This window comes from Trachypithecus francoisi, unplaced genomic scaffold (genome assembly GCF_009764315.1).
Source record: "Trachypithecus francoisi isolate TF-2019V2 unplaced genomic scaffold, Tfra_2.0 Lachesis_group1, whole genome shotgun sequence".
Classification (NCBI taxonomy): Eukaryota; Metazoa; Chordata; class Mammalia; order Primates; family Cercopithecidae; genus Trachypithecus; species Trachypithecus francoisi.
In genome coordinates this window covers 143,167,946-143,189,158 of record NW_022681454.1, presented here as the reverse complement: position 1 = coordinate 143,189,158, position 21,213 = coordinate 143,167,946, and the positions used below count along the sequence as shown (strand labels likewise).

The 21,213-nt window shown below is 35.7% G+C and overlaps 1 protein-coding gene across 3 annotated transcripts in view; it reads left to right on the top strand.

Annotated features, from left to right (window-relative positions):
• Positions 1–21,213, top strand: part of SLC10A7 (solute carrier family 10 member 7) — a 264,962-nt gene that overhangs the window by 62,367 nt on the left and 181,382 nt on the right. For all 3 annotated transcript variants that reach the window (XM_033215417.1, XM_033215418.1, XM_033215420.1), the window contains exon 5: positions 19,610–19,648. In XM_033215417.1, the coding sequence (XP_033071308.1) occupies positions 19,610–19,648 (39 nt within the window). The remainder of the gene's footprint in view (positions 1–19,609; positions 19,649–21,213) is intronic.

Sequence of the window (21,213 nt, the reverse complement as noted above, 5' to 3'; positions counted from 1 at the left end):
CAAGTCCTTTATCAGCTATGTATTTTAGAAATTATTCTCCCAGTCTGATTGCTTTTTCATTTTCTTCACAGTGGCTTTGAAGGACAATGAAGTCCAATTTATCCATTTTTAATTTTATGATTTAAAATTTATTGTATCAAAAGTTTGTGATTTTTGTAGCCTAACATAGATATGGTGTCCTAATCCAGAGTCACAAAGATTTTCTTTAAGTGTTCTAGAAGTTTTATAGATTTAGTTATTATGTTTAGGTCTATAATCCATTCTTAGTTGCTTTGTGTATATAGTGTGAATGAGGTGAATGAGCATCAGAGTTTTCTGTTTTTTGTGTGTGTGTGGATGTCCAGTTACCACCTATTGAAAAGATTATCCTTTCCACATTGAATTACTCTAGCACCTTTGCCAAAAATCAATTTACAATATCTATGTAGATCTGTTTCTGAACTTTCTCTTCTCTTCTGTTGGTCTGTATATCTGTCCTTAAGCCAGTACCACATTATCTTGATTAGTATAACTTTATCTTGAAATATAATATAAAATGTGAGTCTTCCAACTTTTCTAAGAAAAATTCCTTGAATAAATAAATAAATAAATAAATACAATTTATTTTTAAAATAAATTGTAGTTATTTGTCAATTTCTACTAAAAGTCCTGCAGGGATTTTGACTGAGATTACATTGAGTCTATAGATCAATGTGGAGAAATTTGACACCTTAATATCGAGGATTCTAATCCATATCTCTCTATTTAGGTCTTTTAGAATTTATCTTATCAGTGTTTTATAATCTTTAGCATACACAGTCTACACATATTTTGTTAGCTTTATTTTATATTTCATGTTCTTTATACTGTTTGTAAATTTTTTTATTAATTTCAATTTTAAATTATTCCTTCCTAGTATATAGAAATACATTGATTTTTCAATATAGACCTTGGGTTCTTGATCTTTGATAAACTTTCCTATTTTGTAGTTTTCTTCAGAAGGGAGATTTTCCAGGATGATGTAATTTGTGAATAAAGGCAGATTTATTCCTTTCCAATCTATTTGCTTTTTCTTTCTTTTTCTTGCAGTATTACATGGCTAACACTTTCAGGCTGTTCAAAACAAATATCAAATCAGATTAGTAAAGAGAGTTTTAAAGTTTATTGTTGAGTAAAATAGTAAATACAGATTGTTACACATAAGCCCTCAAAATTAAAAGTGGTTAGAAGCTCAGAGGCCTACTCTTGCAGATTGGGTTTTATAGTAAAAACGAGGAAGTTGTTTAACCTTTGTAATGATTGGATACAGCAGTGGGGATTTCCAGATAGCAGAGGATGGGGCAATAACAATTACTTTCACCATTTTTGTAAGGTGACTTAGTTTAGTTTCTGATTATCAGAGACATTTATAAGGAATAACCCAACTTAAGTTTTGCTTACATTTACCAGTCAAATAAGGTTAAGGTTGCTTTTGTGACCTAACTGACTTGGTCTGCTTGGGGAATTTTCAGCCTAGTCTCCATTTTATTTTACTTTGGCAAGACCAAGGTTGGATAGAACTAGTAATAAGATTAGATATCCTAACTTTGTTCCTGATTTTAGGAACACTCAGTCTTTTACAGTTAGGTATGGTGTCAGCTGTTTGGTTTTTGATACGAGGCAGAGGAAATTCTTATCAGTTCCAATCTTCCAAATTTTTATCATGAATATTTAGTGAATTTTGTCAAATGCTTTTTCTGTACCTATTGAAATGATTGTATGTTTTTTTTCTTTTTTTCATCTATTGATAAGGTGAATGGCTTGGATTGATTCTTACATCTTATGCCAACTTTGCATTCCTGGAATCAACTCCACTTTGTCACATTCTATCATCCTTTTTATATATTGCTAGATTAAATTAGTTCAAATTTTATAAGGAGTTTTATGTCTATCTCCGTGCATGAGGATTATTCTTCTGTGGTTTCCTTGATGTTTTATCTGATTTTGGTATGAGGTTAGTGTTGGTTTCATAAAATGATTTGGCAAATTTTCTTTCCTGTTGTATTTCTCTTGGTGAGTTTTTACAGAATTAATATTTATTCTTTAAATATTTGGTAGAATTCACCAGTGCAGTCATTTGGTCCTGGAGATTTCATTTTGGGAAAGTTTTTTAACTACACATTTAATGTCTTTGATATGTAATAGAAAATTTAGGTCATCTGTTCTTAAGAGAGTTTTGGCAGTTTGTGTCTTTCAAGGAATTTGTTCATTTTGTCTAAGTTTTCAAATTTGGGGACATAATGCTGTCTACAATATTCTAATCTTTTAAGTATCTGAAGGAGTTTAGGATGTCCCCGCTTTCATTCCCATTGTTAGAAATGTCTGTATTCTCTTTTTTTTTTTTTTAAACAAGAGCAGGGATGAACAAACTGTGGTTTGCAGGGCAAATCAGGCTTGCTGAAAGTTTTTTGTGTGGTATGTGAGTTAAGAATGTTTTTTGGGGGAATGAGGGGATGGTTAATGAGTCCAAAAAGGAAGAATAAATAAGACCGAGTATGTGATAGCACAACAGAGTGACTATAGTCAATAATAGTTTAATTGTACATTTAAAAACAACTAAGGAGTATAATTAGGTTGTTTGTAACACAAGGGGTGGATGCTTGAGGAGATGGATACCCATTTTATGTGATGTGATTATTACACATTGCATGCTTGTATCAAAACATCTCATGTACCCCATAAATATATACACCTATTATGTACCCACAAAAATTAAAATAAAAGGAAAGAATAGTTTTTACATTTTTTTAATGGTTGGAAAAAAGTCAAAAGAAGAATAAAATTTCAAGGTGTGAAAATTAAACAAAAATCAAATTTTAGTATCCATAGATAAAGTTTTATTGGAACACAACCACACTTACTAGTTTATATATTGCCTATGGCTGCTTTTGCACCACAATAGCAGAGTTGAGAATTTATTACCATGTGGTCCACAGAGCCTAAAATACTTATAATGTGCCTGTTGTATAATTTAAAAATATATCTAGTCTTTGACCTAAGTTCTTGGCGCAGAGCTTCAATAACCTTTGGAATTTTCTGAGTGATGGGAGTATATTTGTTAGGCTAATGAGGTTACTCTTGGTGAGTCTTAGATAGCTTTGGGATGGGAACTGGCCACCAGAAAGACCAAGCATGTGATTAGAAGGTTGGAACTTTCAGCTACCTGACCTCTAGGAAGAGGAGGGGGCTGGAGATTGAATTCAATCATGTGATCAATGATTTAATCAATCATGCCTACATAATGAAACACCAATTAAAACTCGGTGTTGCCTCTTCTTTTGTAAGCATCTTGATGTTCTCTGAGAGGGTATGGAAGCTCTGCACTCCTTCCCAGACCTTGCCCAATGTGTATCCCTTATAATTAAACTGTAATTGTTAAGTATGGCACTTTGAGTAAGTTCTGTGAGTTATTCTAGTGAATTATTGAACCTAAGGGGGACATTGGAATCCCTGAATGTATAGCCAGTTGGTCAAAAGTGTGGGTAGCCTGTGGACTGTTAAAGTGCAGCTGCTGTCTAAAGCAAGGGCAGTCCTGTAGGGGACTGAGTTTTTAACTTGTGGAGTTTGATGCTAATTCCAGGTGGTTAACACCACAATTGTATTCCAGTACACCCAGTTGGTGTTAGACCAGTTGGGTTAAAACAAAGCCGTGACTCTTTAAAAGTTCACCAATCCCTGTTTTAGAGGTGTATCAATTTTATTTGTCTTTTTCAAAGGCCCACCTCTTGATTTCAGCGATTTTTCTTTACTGTTTTTCTGTTTTTTTATTTCATTAACTTCTGCTGATATCCTTATTATTTCCTTCTTGTACTTGTTTTGTATTTAATTTGCCCTTCTTTTTCTAATTTCTTGTGCCTTTGGAATTATGCCATCTTTCCCTTCTTGGTGTTGAGTGACATATTTGCACTTTGAAATTGGCCATGGTGGGAGTATTTACACCATGAAAATCAGCACATATTACAAATTGGTGTTCTCCCTTTATCCCAAGAGCCAGTTGTTAAACGGTTACTAGCACACTACTTGTAATGGCAAAAACACAGCCTTTAAAAATTTTCTCAGGGGACCTAACATTAAAAAAAAAAAAAAAAAAAAAACTCCAATAAAAAGTTAAATCAGAAAAGGAAAGAACTCATTAGTTAAAAATATGATTTACAATATAGATTTTAAAATCTAAAACTGTAAAGGAGATTGTGCAGTGTTTGATTCTGAAGACATAAAGAATAGGATAGGTGGACACCATCTGTGATTTCAGTGTAGTCCTTTTGAGGAAAAGTGCCTTGATGAGATGATCTGCAGAAGTCCATTGCAGTTCTGTGAATCTATGGTAAGTTATTTCCCAGAAGATGGTAGGAAAGCTATTTTATTGCTAATGAAAAGCTGATGAGAGAGTTATTGCTGAGGGATTGATCCACCTCTTAAGAAGCTTTGAGATTCCCAGACCTAATGGATGGAAAAGAGCAGAAATAACAGAGTTAAGAAAGCTAGAGTCTAAAATTCGTAAGAAACATTAGATGCTTTGACATACGCTGTCACTTAGGTTTTGTGGATGCCCTTCTAAACAAAGCATTAGGGGAATTCTTGGCCAATTCCTCTCTCAGTGTGCTGAGAGCTTAGTTCATGTGTTGGTATTAAATAGAGCTCCCATTAATTGATCAGAAAAGTGCTTGTTGTATTTCACTAGGAGATATTGGAAAAGCCCATTTTAAAGTTAATTTCTATGCTACCATAACTCTTTGATACCATTGATCTTCTTGTATTGTAGTTATTATGATGTCTCTCTTCTAGCCCTAGACTCTGAGTTGGTACTCTATGGTATTTATTTTTGTGTTTGCTTAATAAATTTAGGTTGAAGGAATGAATAATTAGAGAAGCATTTGTTTTATTATTTTCTGGAAGCGATAGGAAACCCAAAGGATTAAGAATTAAACTTGAGGAATATTGAGAAATTGATTTTTTAAAAAGATATAATATCAAATAGTATATAATGTTTTAAGTAAGTTTCATTCAGCTTAATCTTAGAGATTTATAATAAAAATCTTAGATATTTATCAATAAGCTATTAATAGATAAATAGTATAAATAAATAGTATTTTCAATTAAGTGTTGGTATTCTGGGTTATACACATGGTTTGTTCCTATGAATATTCAGTGTTAGCATAGCAAAGAAGACTAAGTAGTTTAGTCTTCTTTTAAGTAGTTTCCTTTTGGTATTATCCTCAACTCATTCAATTTTTAGTCAGACATTGAGTATCTAATATGTGCACAGCATTGTTCAAAGTTTGCCTAAAGATTAAAGAGAGAGCCTCTAAAATTCTTAACATAATTCTAGGAGAAGCACAAAGGAAAAAATATTCATAATTCCATTTACCCCAACATAACCATTAGTGTTTCAGCATGTGCCCTTTTTCCATGATATATCTACAAATGTCTGTTAAAAATAGTACGTAAAACAGACAGTGTGGATGTAATAGAGAGAGTGCAAGAGATGTCTGGAGATGAGTTCTTTTCTGGCTTTACTGCTGTCCAGCATGACCTTGGGAAAGATTCTTTGCCCGTCTGGAGTTCTGTTTCTTGATTTACAAAGGGGTTGTCATAGTATTTAATGGCCCTTCCCACTTAAAAATTCTGATTTTATAGAAATTGAACACCTTTGAAGACTGAGATTTTAGGAGGATGCAGTCAAAATGTTTGGTTAAGTTTAATTTCACCTCAATTATAAGGCAGATTTTAAAATCTGCCTTGAATTAAATATTTGAATTAAATATTTATTACTAATATTAGGTATTGTTATTGTGAACCAGTAACACTTAAAGTACCAAATTTCTTCCAGAACCAGAACAACAATCTGATTTGATGAGCTTATTTGAACTGATAATTATGTTTTTAGGGAAATGTTGAAACAATTCCTTTAAGCTCTTAAAAAGTATTCTACTAGAAATAAGAATCATCACTATTTTAAGTACATGACATTTCATAAAAAAAGCATACCAAAGAGAAATCACAGCAGCTGTGTTACTTCATTCTTTTTGCACCTCAAGAAAATTGATTTTGCCTTTCCTCTCTTGCTCCATGCATATTGTGAAAATGTAGATTGGTATGCACGAACTATTGCATATTGTGTACCAGGGCTTTAAAAGTGTTAAAAGGTGTCTGTTTTGTCTTAGAAGGGTCAGTTTGCACATTAAATGATTTTTGTTGAACAGTTAAGATGTCCTTTTACTTTTACTGTTTTGTACTAGAATTTTTTGTATGCATTTTAACGGTTAAGAGTCCCCATGTGCTTAGAAAGGAATCTGAATATATGTGCCTTTTTTAAAAAAGCCTCAGCACAATGTAGGTTATTCCATCAATACCATCAAATGACTGGGAGCTGTAGTTGGAACAATATGTAAAAATACAGCTTGTGAAAGATTTCCTTTATTAACTGTCATCATCCACAGAATATATGTTCAAATAAACGTTGTGCAATAACTAAATTTGAGATTAATAGGCCCCTTAAGAAAGAGCAAAGTCATTCAGAATAGTCAGTGAAAAATAGGCTGTAAGACTGTAACATGCACATATTGTCCTGCTTATGTGCTCTCTCTGGTGTCATTCCCATTTATCACTGTCGGCCAGCTCTGTTCTCATTAAAACACTCTTGCACAAAAGCAACTTAATTTTCTTAAGAGGAGAGGGCACCTGATTCAATTTAGCACCCAGAAAACAGTAACTTGAATGTACTTTTTCCTTGCCTGAATTGAGATGAATAGTTATAAACAAGGATAGCAACCCCCTATTCACCTCAAGATTTAAGATATTAAATACTTTTTTCCACTGGTGTCAAGCAATGGACCTGTAGAAATAGGCAAGAAATGTAGCTTGCTCCTCATGTCAAACATTCACTCTTAACTTGAAGATTGTATTTATATATATATACACACACACATTATATATATCTATATATCTATATCTATATATAGTATACATACCTCAGAAGTGTGTGTATATATTTGTATATATATACTTCTGTTAATTCCTGTAATACTTTAAAACAAAGAATTAAAATTAATCTTTCTTTAAATTGATGAATGTCTTGTAGCAGTACTAAGTCTTCATTTAACTTTCTTTGTTGAGAGAAAATATTCAGTAATGGTTTAAGTAATATTCAGTAATTTAAGTAATGGTACTTAAAAAATACAATGATATATATAAAAATGGTATCAGATTAAAAGTGTCCCCTTAATATTGAGTGTAGTGTATAAACTCACATTTTAATTGATATCCTGTATATGTTTACTTTTCTGTGGTATGGTGTAGTAATACTTAAACATGACATAGAAATGTAGAATTCAAATTTTTATTGTAATGAGGTCTATTCAGTGGAAATAGTGGTAATTAAGTAGTCAGTATTAAATCTAGTAACTAAGTTGCATAAGAGAAAGTCAATCATCACTGGATTTGAAAGAAACAATAAATATTTCTTAATGTTTTTGACTTTTTATAGCACTTTAGAAAGTACCTTACAAATAGAATGAAAATGTTTTGTGTTTCCATATTTAATTGAATACTAAGTATTGGAATTCAGTCTTTAATGTTTTCATCTTTATGTGTTTTTAAAACTGAATCTATGCTTAGGGACAAAATAAATATTAAGGTTGTTTCTCCTTCCTGTGAATCAAAGCCTGATGGGATATAAATTCATGTAGTTGAGGAATTTTCTAGGGTGAGGCAATTTAGTTCTGACCTCCAACAATTGTGACCAATAGTCAGTTTTCTTTTCCTTATTTTCAGTGATGTCATATGCAATAGGAACAAGAGATTATACTAAATAATATTTAATGTGCCTACTCAAGCTCATATTTTAGAGGAAATAGTTTTTTATTTGTCTGACCTGCTGGAGTAGTCCTTTATTATTTTTCCCTTGTTTAGAAACATGGTAGTGTCAGGCTTCAAGTACCAGAAAATTAGACTAAAAGTGGCTTTAGCAAGGAAGGACTTATTTTTCTTACATACCAAGATGCCTGGAGGCAGAGGCTGCTGGCTTTTATTCTGTGGCTCAGTGACATTAGAGTGGCTATCTCTCCAGTGCTCTTATGGATGCAAGAGAGCTTTCGCTGCTCTCGGCAGGAAGAAGCGGCAGTACCAGAAACTAACCTCCCTCCTAAGCCCCCCACCATCAAGCATATATCACTTTTTATCTCATTGGCCAGAACTTTGTTGCACGGAAACTCCTAGCTTTTCTTTTGTCTTATTTTAAGGTGTGTAACTTCTATCTAAGGTGTGTGACTTCTATACCTAATTTGTTGAGAATTTTTATCATGAAGAGATGTCGAATTTTATCAAATGCATTTTCTGCATCTATTGAGATAATCATGTGGTTTTTGTCCCTCATTCTATTGATGTGGTGTGCCACCTGTATTGATTTACATGTGTTGAACCATCCTTGCATCCCTAGGATAAATCCCACTTGATCATGGTGTACTATTGTTTTGATGTGCTGTTGGATTCCATTTGCTAGGATGTTGTTGAGGATTTTTGCATCTGTGTTCATCAGGGATATTAGCCTGTGGTTTTCTTTTTGTGTTGTACCCTTGTCTGGTTTGGTATCAGGGTAATGTTGACCTCATAGAATGAATTAGGAAGAATTCCTTCCTCTTCAGTTTTCCTGAGGTAGTTTGAGAAGAATTGGTAATAGTTATTTAAAAGTGTGGTGCTGTTTTTTTTTTTTTTTTTTTTTGGTGGGAGACTATTACTGATTCAATCTGGTTATTGGTCTATTCAGGTTTTCTATTTTAGCTTCTCCTTTTTTATATGTACTTTTTCTGTCTTGCTTTAAAAAACTGTTTTTATTTCTGAGGGCATAAAGAAAGTTTCATATTTTCTTCTAAAAGTGTTAAAGTTTTGCCTTCCACATCTAGATCTTTAATCTGTCTGGTATATTTTTCTTTAGTATATAGTAAAAAACCCAGTTGCTTCACTTTTCCTCACTGCTTTTATGATACTCTTGTCATACAGCTTTCTCATATTGTTTAAAATTTTTTATTGTTAACATTTCTTCAGTGGAGGTTGTTTTATCTGGTAATCCACTCTGTTCGGGGTTATTGAAGTGACCCCAAAGAGAATTTCCACGTTTGCTTCTTTCAAGGGCTTGGGAGTTCCACTGCCCCTTCATCTGTTTTGTCTTTTCTTTCTTTAAATAAATTGTTAGTTTGAAATTCATGAGTCATGTAGGTAGTGTAGATTCAATCCTTACACCCACCTTTGATGCAGACCTTATACTACTTTCTTAAATTTGTAAGTAGAGTTTTCTAGTTGCTTTTACACAGTGCTGGCAGTCCTTCTGTACTTCCACTCTGCTTTATGCCGATGTCTCGTTTCCAGTTCTCCACCCTTTGCAGACCAAAGCCTGTGCTTCTTATGTCTTCATGGGCATGAGTGCAGTATCAACTCATATGCTTTACTACTCTGGCTTTGACTAATTTCTATATGTTTAGTGCAATTGTCCCATGGTATCTGTGGGGTATTGGTTCTAGGACCCTCCAGGAACACCAAAATCTACAGATGTTCAAGTCCCTTTTATACAATGACATTTATATATAAATGCACATCTTCCTGTATGCTTTGTCTTCTCTAGATTACATAAAATACCTAATACGTGATGTAAATGCTGTGTAAGAAGTTGTTACACTGTATTGCTTAGGGAATAACGACAAGAAAAAAAGTATATACATATTCAATAGATACAACCATCTTTTTTCTTCTTTTTTGAGTATAGGGTTTTTGGTCTGTGTGGTTGAATCCACAGATGCAGAACCCACAGATACAGAGGGCTAACTGTACCTGTTTTTTGTTTGTTTTAGCTCAGCTATATCTTTAGAATGTTGTGTTGTTGTTATAATCTTTTTATTGAATGGTGTGAATTTAAGGATTATATACCTGAAATGCCTTCTCACATATTTCTGTTCGCCATTCCCACCCCTCCTTTGATGACATCTCTGTCAGATCTCATGGTTTTCTGGTCACTTTTGATTACAAAAATAGTCATATCTTTGGTAATTACAATTAATTTCTAGTTATTAAATAACACAGGGCAGTCTAGTTTAAAACTTCAAATTCCTTTCTTTCCCAAGTGAGGCCAAACCTATGTTTTTAAAACATAGAAAGTTATACTTTTAATTAATGAATATATAAACATGATAAGAATTTAACAATAGGGCCCCTGGAGAAGAGGACATGGTCTGTTTCACTGTTTTGTTGTTGTTGTTGTGGTTTGTGTTCTTATTTTTTTAAAGTTTCTCACCTTTTCTACTTCCGACCACTTCAGAGGAGAAATGAATGAGAGAGAACAGGATGGGGTCTTAGTTTATTGATACTGTCATACTGTGGCCCTCAATGCCCTCTGCCATAGCAGGGGTCTACATGCTATCTCTTTTTACTGGACAGGTCGGGGGAGAGGGTTGTTCAGAATATACTTCCAACCCCTGCTCCTCTTGTTCCTTCAGCCTCTTGCTGGCAGAGTCTCTTCTTGGGAGTGGTTTCTCAAACTGAATTAAGTTCAATGTGGCATCTTCTTGGCTCATTTGGAATTGGCAGACCCTTGCCTCATCACAGAATTGAAGTATACGTTGTCCAACTGTTTACTGTCTCTCCTTGCCCTATCATTGTGGTCTGTTCTAGGCAGCCCCTCACCTTTGCTGTTTCTAGTCAGGAAGCAAGTATTTATTTCTGATTCACTTACGCACCCTCCCTATCCCTGCCACCCAGTGGGAAATGCACTGGGTGATAATGTTCCTTAGAACTCTTACAGGGTGTATCCAATGATCCTGTGGTGGCCCAGTGTGGAATTTGTTCTGTCACTAAACATCTAGCATGGAACAGAAATGCTATTCTAATTTATTTGCTGTTTGTTCCATCACAGTTGCTTTGTTTGTAGATATCACCCTTTACCCCAACTTGAGAGATGTGGTGAACAGAGCAGCTTTCTCCTGTAGAGAAGGAGGAAAACATTTTCATTTTATCAATCTCCTCTGGAATTTCTAGTCTTCACCTATGCAGCCTGCATGTGAAGTGGTCCCTGACCCACTTTTGATGTCTTTTTATAAGTACCGAGGTGTGTGTCTGGTATCTTACTTTTGAATAGCAGGATTCTTCTCCCAAGTTTGGTATTCTCCTAAGGGTATTCTCCTAGACTTGAAACATCATTAGAAATTCTGAGATAACCATAAATATCCCATTTTTACATTTTGGTGAACATTTCTATGTATTTTGAGAAACAGATACTCAAAAGCAAAAGCTAGTAGTTTAATACATTAACTTACCATAAATTATTCATCATCAATGTAAATAATGGATTTTATATTTTGTTTATTTAGTAGCCTAATAAGGGAAGGAAAAAGAGGCATGTTGGACCAGCATTATGAATATTTTTCATATAATGTCATAAGAGAAGACTTGGGTAGGAGCCAGCAATATACATATATTTGAAATGCATTTATAAAAGGGACTAGACATATTTATGTAACTCCAGAGCACAGAACACGGTCCAGTACATGGCAGTTATGGGAAGTTATAGGTTTCAGGCTTACGGTGGGCTTAAGGTAGAACTTCATAATGTTTAGAGCCATTCAGCAATGAAAGAGCTTGCTTTTTTTTGTTGTTGTTATTATTATACTTTAAGTTCTAGGGTACATGTGCATAACGTGCAGGTTTGTTACATATGTATACTTGTGCCATGTTGGTGTGCTGCACCCATCAACTCGTCAGCACCCATCAACTCGTCATTTACATCAGGTATAACTCCCAATGCAATCCCTCCCCCCTCCCCCCTCCCCATGATAGGCCCCGGTGTGTGATGTTCCCCTTCCCGAGTCCAAGTGATCTCATTCTTCACTTCCCACCTATGAGTGAGAACATGCGGTGTTTGGTTTTCTGTTCTTATGATAGTTTGCTGAGAATGATGGTTTCCAGCTGCATCCATGTCCCTACAAACGACACAAACTCATCCTTTTTTATAGCTGCATAGTATTCTATGGTGTATATGTGCCACATTTTCTTAATCCAGTCTGTCACTGATGGACATTTGGGTTGATTCCAAGTCTTTGCTATTGTGAATAGTGCCGCAATAAACATACGTGTGCATGTGTCTTTATAGCAGCATGATTATGATCCTTGGGTATATACCCAGTAATGGGATGGCTGGGTCATATGGTACATCTAGTTCTAGATCCTTGAGGAATCGCCATACTGTTTTCCATAATGGTTGAACTAGTTTAGAATCCCACCAACAGTGTAGAAGTGTTCCTATTTCTCCACATCCTCTCCAGCACCTGTTGTTTCCTGACTTTTTAATGATTGCCATTCTAACTGGTGTGAGATGGTATCTCACTGTGGTTTTGATTTGCATTTCTCTGATGGCCAGTCATGATGAGCATTTTTTCATGTGTCTGTTGGCTGTATGAATGTCTTCTTTTGAGAAATGTCTGTTCATATCCTTTGCCCACTTTTTGATGGGGTTGTTTGTTTTTTTCTTGTAAATTTGTTTCAGTTCTTTGTAGGTTCTGGATATTAGCCCTTTGTCAGATGAGTAGATTGCAAAAATTGTCTCCCATTGTGTAGGTTGCCTGTTCACACTGATGGTAGTTTCTTTTGCTGTGCAGAAGCTCTTTAGTTTAATTAGATCCCATTTGTCAATTTTTGCTTTTGCTGCCATTGCTTTTCGTGTTTTGGACATGAAGTCCTTGCCCATGCCTATGTCCTGAATGGTACTACCTAGGTTTTCTTCTAGGGTTTTTATGGTATTAGGTCTAACATTTAAGTCTCTAATCCATCTTGAATTAATTTTCGTATAAGGAGTAAGGAAAGGATCCAGTTTCAGCTTTCTACTTATGGCTAGCCAGTTTTCCCAGCACCATTTATTAAATAGGGAATCCTTTCCCCATTTCTTGTTTCTCTCAGGTTTGTCAAAGATCAGATGGCTGTAGATGTGTGGTATTATTTCTGAGGACTCTGTTCTGTTCCATTGGTCTATATCTCTGTTTTGGTACCAGTACCATGCTGTTTTGGTTACTGTAGCCTTGTAGTATAGTTTGACGTCAGGTAGCGTGATGCCTCCAGCTTTGTTCTTTTGACTTAGGATTGTCTTGGCAATGTGGGGTCTTTTTTGGTTCCATATGAACTTTAAAGCAGGTTTTTCCAATTCTGTGAAGAAAGTCATTGGTAGCTTGATGGGGATGGCATTGAATCTATAAATAACCTTGGGCAGTATGGCCATTTTCACGATATTGATTCTTCCTATCCATGAGCATGGTATGTTCTTCCATTTGTTTGTGTCCTCTTTGATTTCACTGAGCAGTGGTTTGTAGTTCTCCTTGAAGAGGTCCTTGACATCCCTTGTAAGTTGGATTCCTAGGTATTTTATTCTCTTTGAAGCAATTGTGAGTGGAAGTTCATTCCTGATTTGGCTCTCTGTTTGTCTGTTACTGGTGTATAAGAATGCTTGTGATTTTTGCACATTAATTTTGTATCCTGAGACTTTGCTGAAGTTTCTTATCAGCTTAAGGAGATTTTGGGCTGAGACAATGGGGTTTTCTAAATATACAATCGTGTCATCTGCAAACAGGGACAATTTGACTTCTTCTTTTCCTAACTGGATACCCTGGATTTCTTTCTCTTGCCTGATTGCCCTAGCCAGAACTTCCAACACTATGTTGAATAGGAGTGGTGAGAGAGGGCATCCCTGTCTTGTGCCAGATTTCAAAGGGAATTTTTCCAGTTTTTGCCCATTCAGTATGATATTAGCTGTGAGTTTGTCATAAATAGCTCTTATGATTTTGAGGTACGTTCCATCAATACCGAATTTATTGAGCGTTTTTAGCATGAAGGGCTGTTGAATTTTGTCAAAGGCCTTTTCTGCATCTATTGAGATAATCATGTGGTTCTTGTCTTTGGTTCTGTTTATATGCTGGATTACGCTTATTGATTTGTGAATGTTGAACTAGCCTTGCATCCCAGGGATGAAGCCCACTTGATCATGGTGGATAAGCTTTTTGATGTGCTGCTGAATCCGGTTTGCCAGTATTTTATTGAGGATTTTTGCATCGATGTTCATCAGGGATATTGGTCTAAAATTCTCTTTTTTTGTTGTGTCTCTGCCAGGCTTTGGTATCAGGATGATGTTGGCCTCATAAAATGAGTTAGGGAGGATTCCCTCTTTTTCTATTGATTGGAATAGTTTCAGAAGGAATGGTACCAGCTCCTCCTTGTACCTCTGGTAGAATTCAGCTGTGAATCCATCTGGTCCTGGACGTTTTTTGGTTGGTAGGCTATTAATTATTGCCTCAATTTCAGAGCCTGCTATTGGTCTATTCAGGGATTCAACTTCTTCCTGGTTTAGTCTTGGAAGAGTGTAAGTGTCCAGGAAATTATCCGTTTCTTCTAGATTTTCTAGTTGATTTGCATAGAGGTGTTTATAGTATTCTCTGATGGTAGTTTGTATTTCTGTGGGGTTGGTGGTGATAGCCCCTTTAAAAGAGCTTGCTTTTATGAGAGAACTCTTTTTCCTCATTTTCTTAGGTTTTTTTTTGTTGTTGTTGTTAGAAATTTGCCTTTGTTTTAAATAATTCCAAGTAGTTTATGATGTAATTAATTCATTATTGAACTTGCTTAATTTTCCAAAATAGTTTAATAAAGACATGCTGTATAATATATAATGGAACATTAGTAAAATATCTTATATTGGGTAAAATTGGGTTGATACCAAAAGCAATATGTTATCTACAAATGTGTAATATAAAGGAAGTCAATCTAGTCAATATTAAAAAAAACTCTCAATATGAACTTTTTTTTTTTAAGCTAGGGCTGATCTAATTATCTACCAAATGTGGTTACTCCAAGGTATACATTTTGCTAATGGGATTTTATGAGTTAATAATAAAAACATTACTGTGTAGGACATTCCGTTAGCACAAGAGGTATTTGTTCATTTACTCATTTCTTTCAATGAATTAGACAAATTCTTGTTGTAATGGAGCATTCTAGAGGAGGAATGGGTTTTGAAATATTTTCTAACAAAGGAGATAATAACCAAAGAACTGCTATATTTTAAAATTAAGCTGGGTATGGTGACTCACACCTGTAATCTCAATACTTTAGGAGGCTGAGATGGGAGGATCGCTTGAGTCCAGGAGTTCAAGACCAGCCTGGACAACATAAGGAAATCCTGTCTCTACAAAAAAATTAAAAAATTCTAGCTAGGCATGGTGGCTAAATTTTGGTCATTTGTGGTCTACAGTCGTACTACTCTGAACTTGCCCAATCTCATCTGATCTCGGAAAACATTATTTATATTAAACATATTTTATATAACTATATCATAATAGGAAGGTTCAAGCGTTTTAAGAGAAGTAAAACAAGATACTGGTTTGAAAACAATGTGAAGGAAATTATTGTATTGGATGGGATAGATGGGAGTCTGAAGTCTAGATCTCCTGTTACTGTCATACGTTAGCTATGGTACCAGATGGCAGATCCAGTCTTCTGTGCCTTGGATTCTGCCAAACACATAAAATAACTCAGTAGGAGATGAAGACTTTGGACATTTCAGGAAATCGTACTTGAGTCAGCAATTAATATTTTTTAATTAATGAGTCTATACACATGATAAAATTTTAAAATGGTACCAGTGGACACAAGGGCCTCATCTGTTTCACGATAGATAGATAGATAGATAGATAGATAGATAGATAGACCCTCTCACCCTTTCTACTTCTGGCCACTTCAGAGTCAGGGTGTGAGTAGAAGTAATAAACAAGTGGGTGCTTAGGATGAGTTTCATTAAATTCCTTCCTTACATGACCAGGGGAGAGAGACATGTAAGTAGGTCATTCCATTTTTTCTGAGATAGGGTCTTGCTCCATCATCCGGGCTGGAAAGCAGTGGTGTAATCTCAACTCACTGCAACCTCCACCTCCTGGGTTCAAGCAATTCTCCTGCTTCAGCCTCCCAAGTCATGGGGATTACAGGCATCTGCCACCATGTCTGGCTAATTTTTGTATTTTTAGGAGAGACAGGGTTTCACCATGTTGGCCAGGCTGATCTCAGACTCCTGACCTCAAGTGATCTGCCCACCTTGGCCTCCCAAAGTGCTGGGATTACAGGCATGAGTCACCATGCCCAGCCAGTCATTTCAATACAGTGGGACAAGTCCTGTGGCAGAGATAGGCTCAGGATGTTCTGCCAGCAGGTGTGGGGATACTCAGTCCATCTGTAAGTGTAGATATGTGTGTATGCTAAGGTGTGTGTGTGTGTCGGGGGAAGGTCATTGAAAGCCTCTTGGAAGTAATAGGGCCAGGAGACAGAGAAATACTGGGTAGAAAAGGATGGGGTTCCTGGCAAGACCTCCACCCTCAAGTCTGGACCCATGGCCCAATGTAAGAACTATTCTTGTTTTCCCACCTGAATGCTGCCTTTTGGCCAGCCCCACCCCCTGTGCCCATGAGAACTGCAAACCCCAGACTCAGGGCACGTGTGCGCACATGCGCGCGTACACACACACACACAGAAGAGAGAAGCGTCCGAACATCCAGAGGAGAAGCAGCTGTACATCAGAGACTATGGTCAGAGAGGAGTTCGATTAGGGATGGCCAGACTCCAGGGGAAGATTATCGTCCCACTGCACCCCCTTTCCAGCTCCCTTTCCCTCTGAGAGCCACTTCCACTGCTCAACAAAGTCCTCCACATTAACTTGCTCTTGATTTGTTTGTGTGACCTGATTTTTCCTGGACACCTGACAAGAACTCGGGTACCAAGAGGGCAGAGTGTAAAAGGCTGTCACCTGACCCTCCACTGAGCTAGTTAACACCTAGCCATCCATGGATAGCAAATGCTAAAAGAGCACTGATTGTAACACACGTCTTCTGGGGCTCCGAGGATCACAGACACCCCCTCTTGGATGGCAGAGCTAAAAGAGCATTGTAACACACTTGGACACTGCTGCGGGGCAACACAAACTCACCCTGCTCCTGCCAGAGAGGAGCAACTGGCCAGTTCCAGTGTTCCTTTGTGCCTGTACCCACACCCATTTGCTTGTGTGCTCACTCCTGTAAAGGATTGAGCATGGCGGCCGAGTAAATGAGCTACTCCCTTTGCCAGTCCCATAAGGGATCAAGGGAGCTCTCCCATCTCAGAAGGATGATGACCAAGCTGTGTTATTAAAATAAAATAGAATTACCTAGGTAGAAGAGGGGGAAGGGTATTTCAGGCCAGGGAGCAAGGGAGTAAGAAATGGCATGATGAGTTTGGGGAATTGCAAGTAGTTCATTGTTGTCGGAATGTAAAATTTGAGGCAGGGAATGAGATGGATAGAAACCTGTTCATGGAGGGCCTTGGACGCCATGCCAAGGAGCTGGGAATTCCTCCCTAAGTCGAAATACATGCATGCCTTTTATATATCAATAAAATACTCTAAATATTTATTATTACTTGTTGAAACTCTGGAAATCATGGTTGTTTCATAGACTGCAACCACAGAATTGAGCCAACTATTACCTTAATTATCAGTTGCTGTTGAGCACAAGATCTTTGGTTTCAGTGTCTGATTTCACATGGCCTTCAGAGTACCCAGAACCTTAATCAATCATTTCACAAAAGATTGACGGCGCTCACTGCACAGGAGGACAGTTTAGTCGACTGAGTTCAAATCCATCACCACTGTTGGAAAACAACTAAGAATGAGTTGACCTGCAGCATCTTTGGGTACCTAAGATATCCCATCACTGTCATTTTATAAGAGGCAGGAACATAGGCCAATTCACATAAAATGTATTTCTTGCATTTGCATTAAAGAAGAGAACAAGAAAGGGTAGGAGTATGGTGATTTGATCTTATGAGTAGTAGTTATTATATACTCATATAGTTATGAGTATTTATGAGTTATTTATGAGTATGATATTATTTGTCATATATGGTTATTTTACTTTGACTTCTGAGTCTTTTTTCCTTGAATGATTCTTTGTTTCCTCAAATGCTAGACAAAACTGCTAGTTATTGAGTAAAAGCTTAGTGAAAGAGACTAGAAATAAAGGAATTCAGAAGAGAGAGGCTCAAAGGGGGAAGACCTCCTTCCTTTATTAAAAAGAAGTAATTCCGTTTTTAAGCACAAAATAAGATCTAAATATAAAAATTGTTTGTGAGAAAGGTACATTTTTTGTAGGAAGGAGGGCCAGTGTTCCCTGTTGGTGTCACCACAACTCATTTATTTATACCCTTTTACTTATTTTTCCCCAGACATAAAACTTTTTCCTGTAATCATCCATAATGGAATTCCAGGAAGATGTGTTAAATATATTGCTATAGTTTACAATTGTCATCTGTAATGTTTTATTTAGCTGATTTTCTTTTTTTCACTGCTCCCTGTACAACACAGAACACCATATGCCATTGTCCCTGTTAGGAAGCAAAGGTTTCCCTGGCCTGTGCCTGTGCCTGTGTTTATGCCACAGAGGAGCTGTGGTCCAGTGCCATCTTTTATTGATAGGGCCAGCAAAGGAGAAATCTAATGAAATTATCAAAGCTTTGAATTAATTATGAACTGGAATAGGAGAGCTAAGCTCTCTGGAGCCAAGGATCTCATTACCCATTCACTCTCATTGCATCCTCTTCTGGAGCAGAAGGCATTTTCAGCTACAGCTCTTAGCCTGGCTTTGGACTTTATTCAAACTTACTAAACTGATATCCTCTTTTTACTACAGTGTGGCCGCTAATGTCCATGATGATTAATTTAATTCTGCTCTGGATGTGCAGGAGATGTAAATAGATTCTCTCTACCCCTTTTATTATTTTTTCTTTCTTATTTTCTTTTTATCAAATTGGATGTTATACAAGTTGTTTCCTTTTGGGTAATGTGAGAAGCTTGCAGGACTCTGGCATAGCTTCACTGAATATAGTGATTACATTAAAATTAAGAGCTATGTTACATCTACTGTGTATTCCGTGGATATTTAGGTAAGCAGAAAGTCAAATATTTCTTCTTTGAATTTTGAACACCAATTTGGAGCTTTTCTTGCTTTTCTTTACCTTAGAATTAATGGTACAGCAATAACTTTCCTGGTCTTAACAGCATTGTTCATATTTCTAATGTGTGATGTATAGAAACAGATCTTACCTTGTGATTGTAGCTCTTAAGACTGTGTCACTGACAGGGAGCAATTAATGTTTGTCTTACAATTCTGTTTTTCCTTCTCCCAGTAATATCTGTTTTTTAATAAATAAATCAACCTCTGGTTGTTTTAAATTTAGTAGGAAAATCCATAACAACGTGGTCTCAATTTAGCATTGTCAGTGATTCTTTTGGTACTGTCATATAGGTTCAAGGCACGACAAGTGTTTTCTGCCTGCTTTTGAGACCCATTATTTATGAATTCCTAAGCTGTAGCTCATCTGTCTCAGTGAACTATAGGCCACTGGCAATTTTGGAAGCAATGACTAACTTTGCTTTATAAAGTCAATGTTTTAAGGTTTTGAATAGTGGGGGAAGGGAGAATGATAATCTTTGCCTTTATTATTCCTATTTACTTTCAATGAGTTTTTTTCCCCCTATTTATTTTCTTTATAGGCAGCTGCAATATTTAATTCAGCCTTTGGAAGTTTTTTGGTAAGTAAACATGGTTTAACTTGTCTGTTACAACTTTTGCTGTGATATTGTTTATATGAAAGATTTAGTGAACGCTGGATTTCTTTTACTTTTTGGTTAAATATAAAAGTTGTTGAATCTTTTCATGTGCCAGTATCCATACCCTGAAGAAAATTAGTTAATAAATAAATCAAATGTTCTCTTACAATACGTTTCGGAGGCTTGGGTTTTAATATTCCATTTAATGAATTCAAGGAATCAATTAAAACACTGTGTCTCCTTATAGAGGTTATGTCAATATATTGATCATTTAATGAGGTCTTTTAGATTATTATTATTTTGTGTCATGGGACTAAGGATTTTGAAAAGGAAACATGACCCAGCTGGTCAGAAAGGGAATGCTAATTTACTTGTTGACATGCCATTTATTTTGTACATTTCACTGTCAAAGAAACTACTGGCCTGGATGCTTCTGAGAAATCTATGTGAAAGAAAATTTGAAAGGAAGATATGACTAATGAGTAATTTGCAAGTAAATGTATCTATCTATATATATATAAAGATTCAAAAGTAGTTCAGCTTTCATAAGTAGAACCAATATAAGGATGTTGTTTTAGCATTTTTAATCATTATTTTAAAATAAATGATGTAACAGAGACTTGATTTGTGTTATGAAAGATTGAGAAACTAAGTTTTCTGTTAATTTAAAATTTTTTGTGCCTTAAAACTTTGTTAAATTCCTGAAGTAAATTAGAATATTATATTTTGGGGGGCATAACTCATTAGCAGGTATGTAGTGCAGTGATTTACAAATAATTGAGAGTAAAATAAGTGATGTATAAACTAGTTCATGAGTCTAGGTAAAATATCAATTACCTCTCTTTAAAATGCTGTGTTAATTATTATTGTTTGTATTTAAATGTAGTTAAAACTTTTAAACATGTTGTTACATAATGTTAATTCTACATAGTGCTACACAGCTTTTAGTGTCACATAGCCTTACAGAGTTTTTAATGATGTAGCATCTGCAAAAAATATGCATAGCCTATATCTTATTTTCATAGAGCCAGTAATGTTTTTTGCGATGCTGTATTATTTCTGGGTTTTAGACAATAAAGTCTGTTTAACAAAAATAACCTTTTGAATTGCTTAGTTTAGACTCAGTTATATTTTAAGTCATTATTTCATGTGTCCAAGTATTATTCTATATGTTGTCACAATTGTTTAATAGAATAATATCTGTAAAATATGAACTTTCTGGAAGCCAATTTTGGTACATGATTTGGCACCATACACCTCCACTATCAAAACATAGCTTCTTAAGTTGGATCTCTTAGTCTTTCAGATGTCTAGACTTTGAGAAAATAAAGTTGACACAATTTTGTCTGAGTGACTGAAACAAAATACATGATTCCTTTGTTAGAGAACAAGCTTACTAAGTATAGTGTGAGACATGCACTGACTATATGAACGTATCATATTTGTTTTACCAGGCCCACTTGTTTGGTAAGGTCTAGTAAAGTTCAACTTGTGCTCGTGGTTCTTTGGGATTTGTATTATGCTCTTTCACTCCTAAGAAGCTGTGT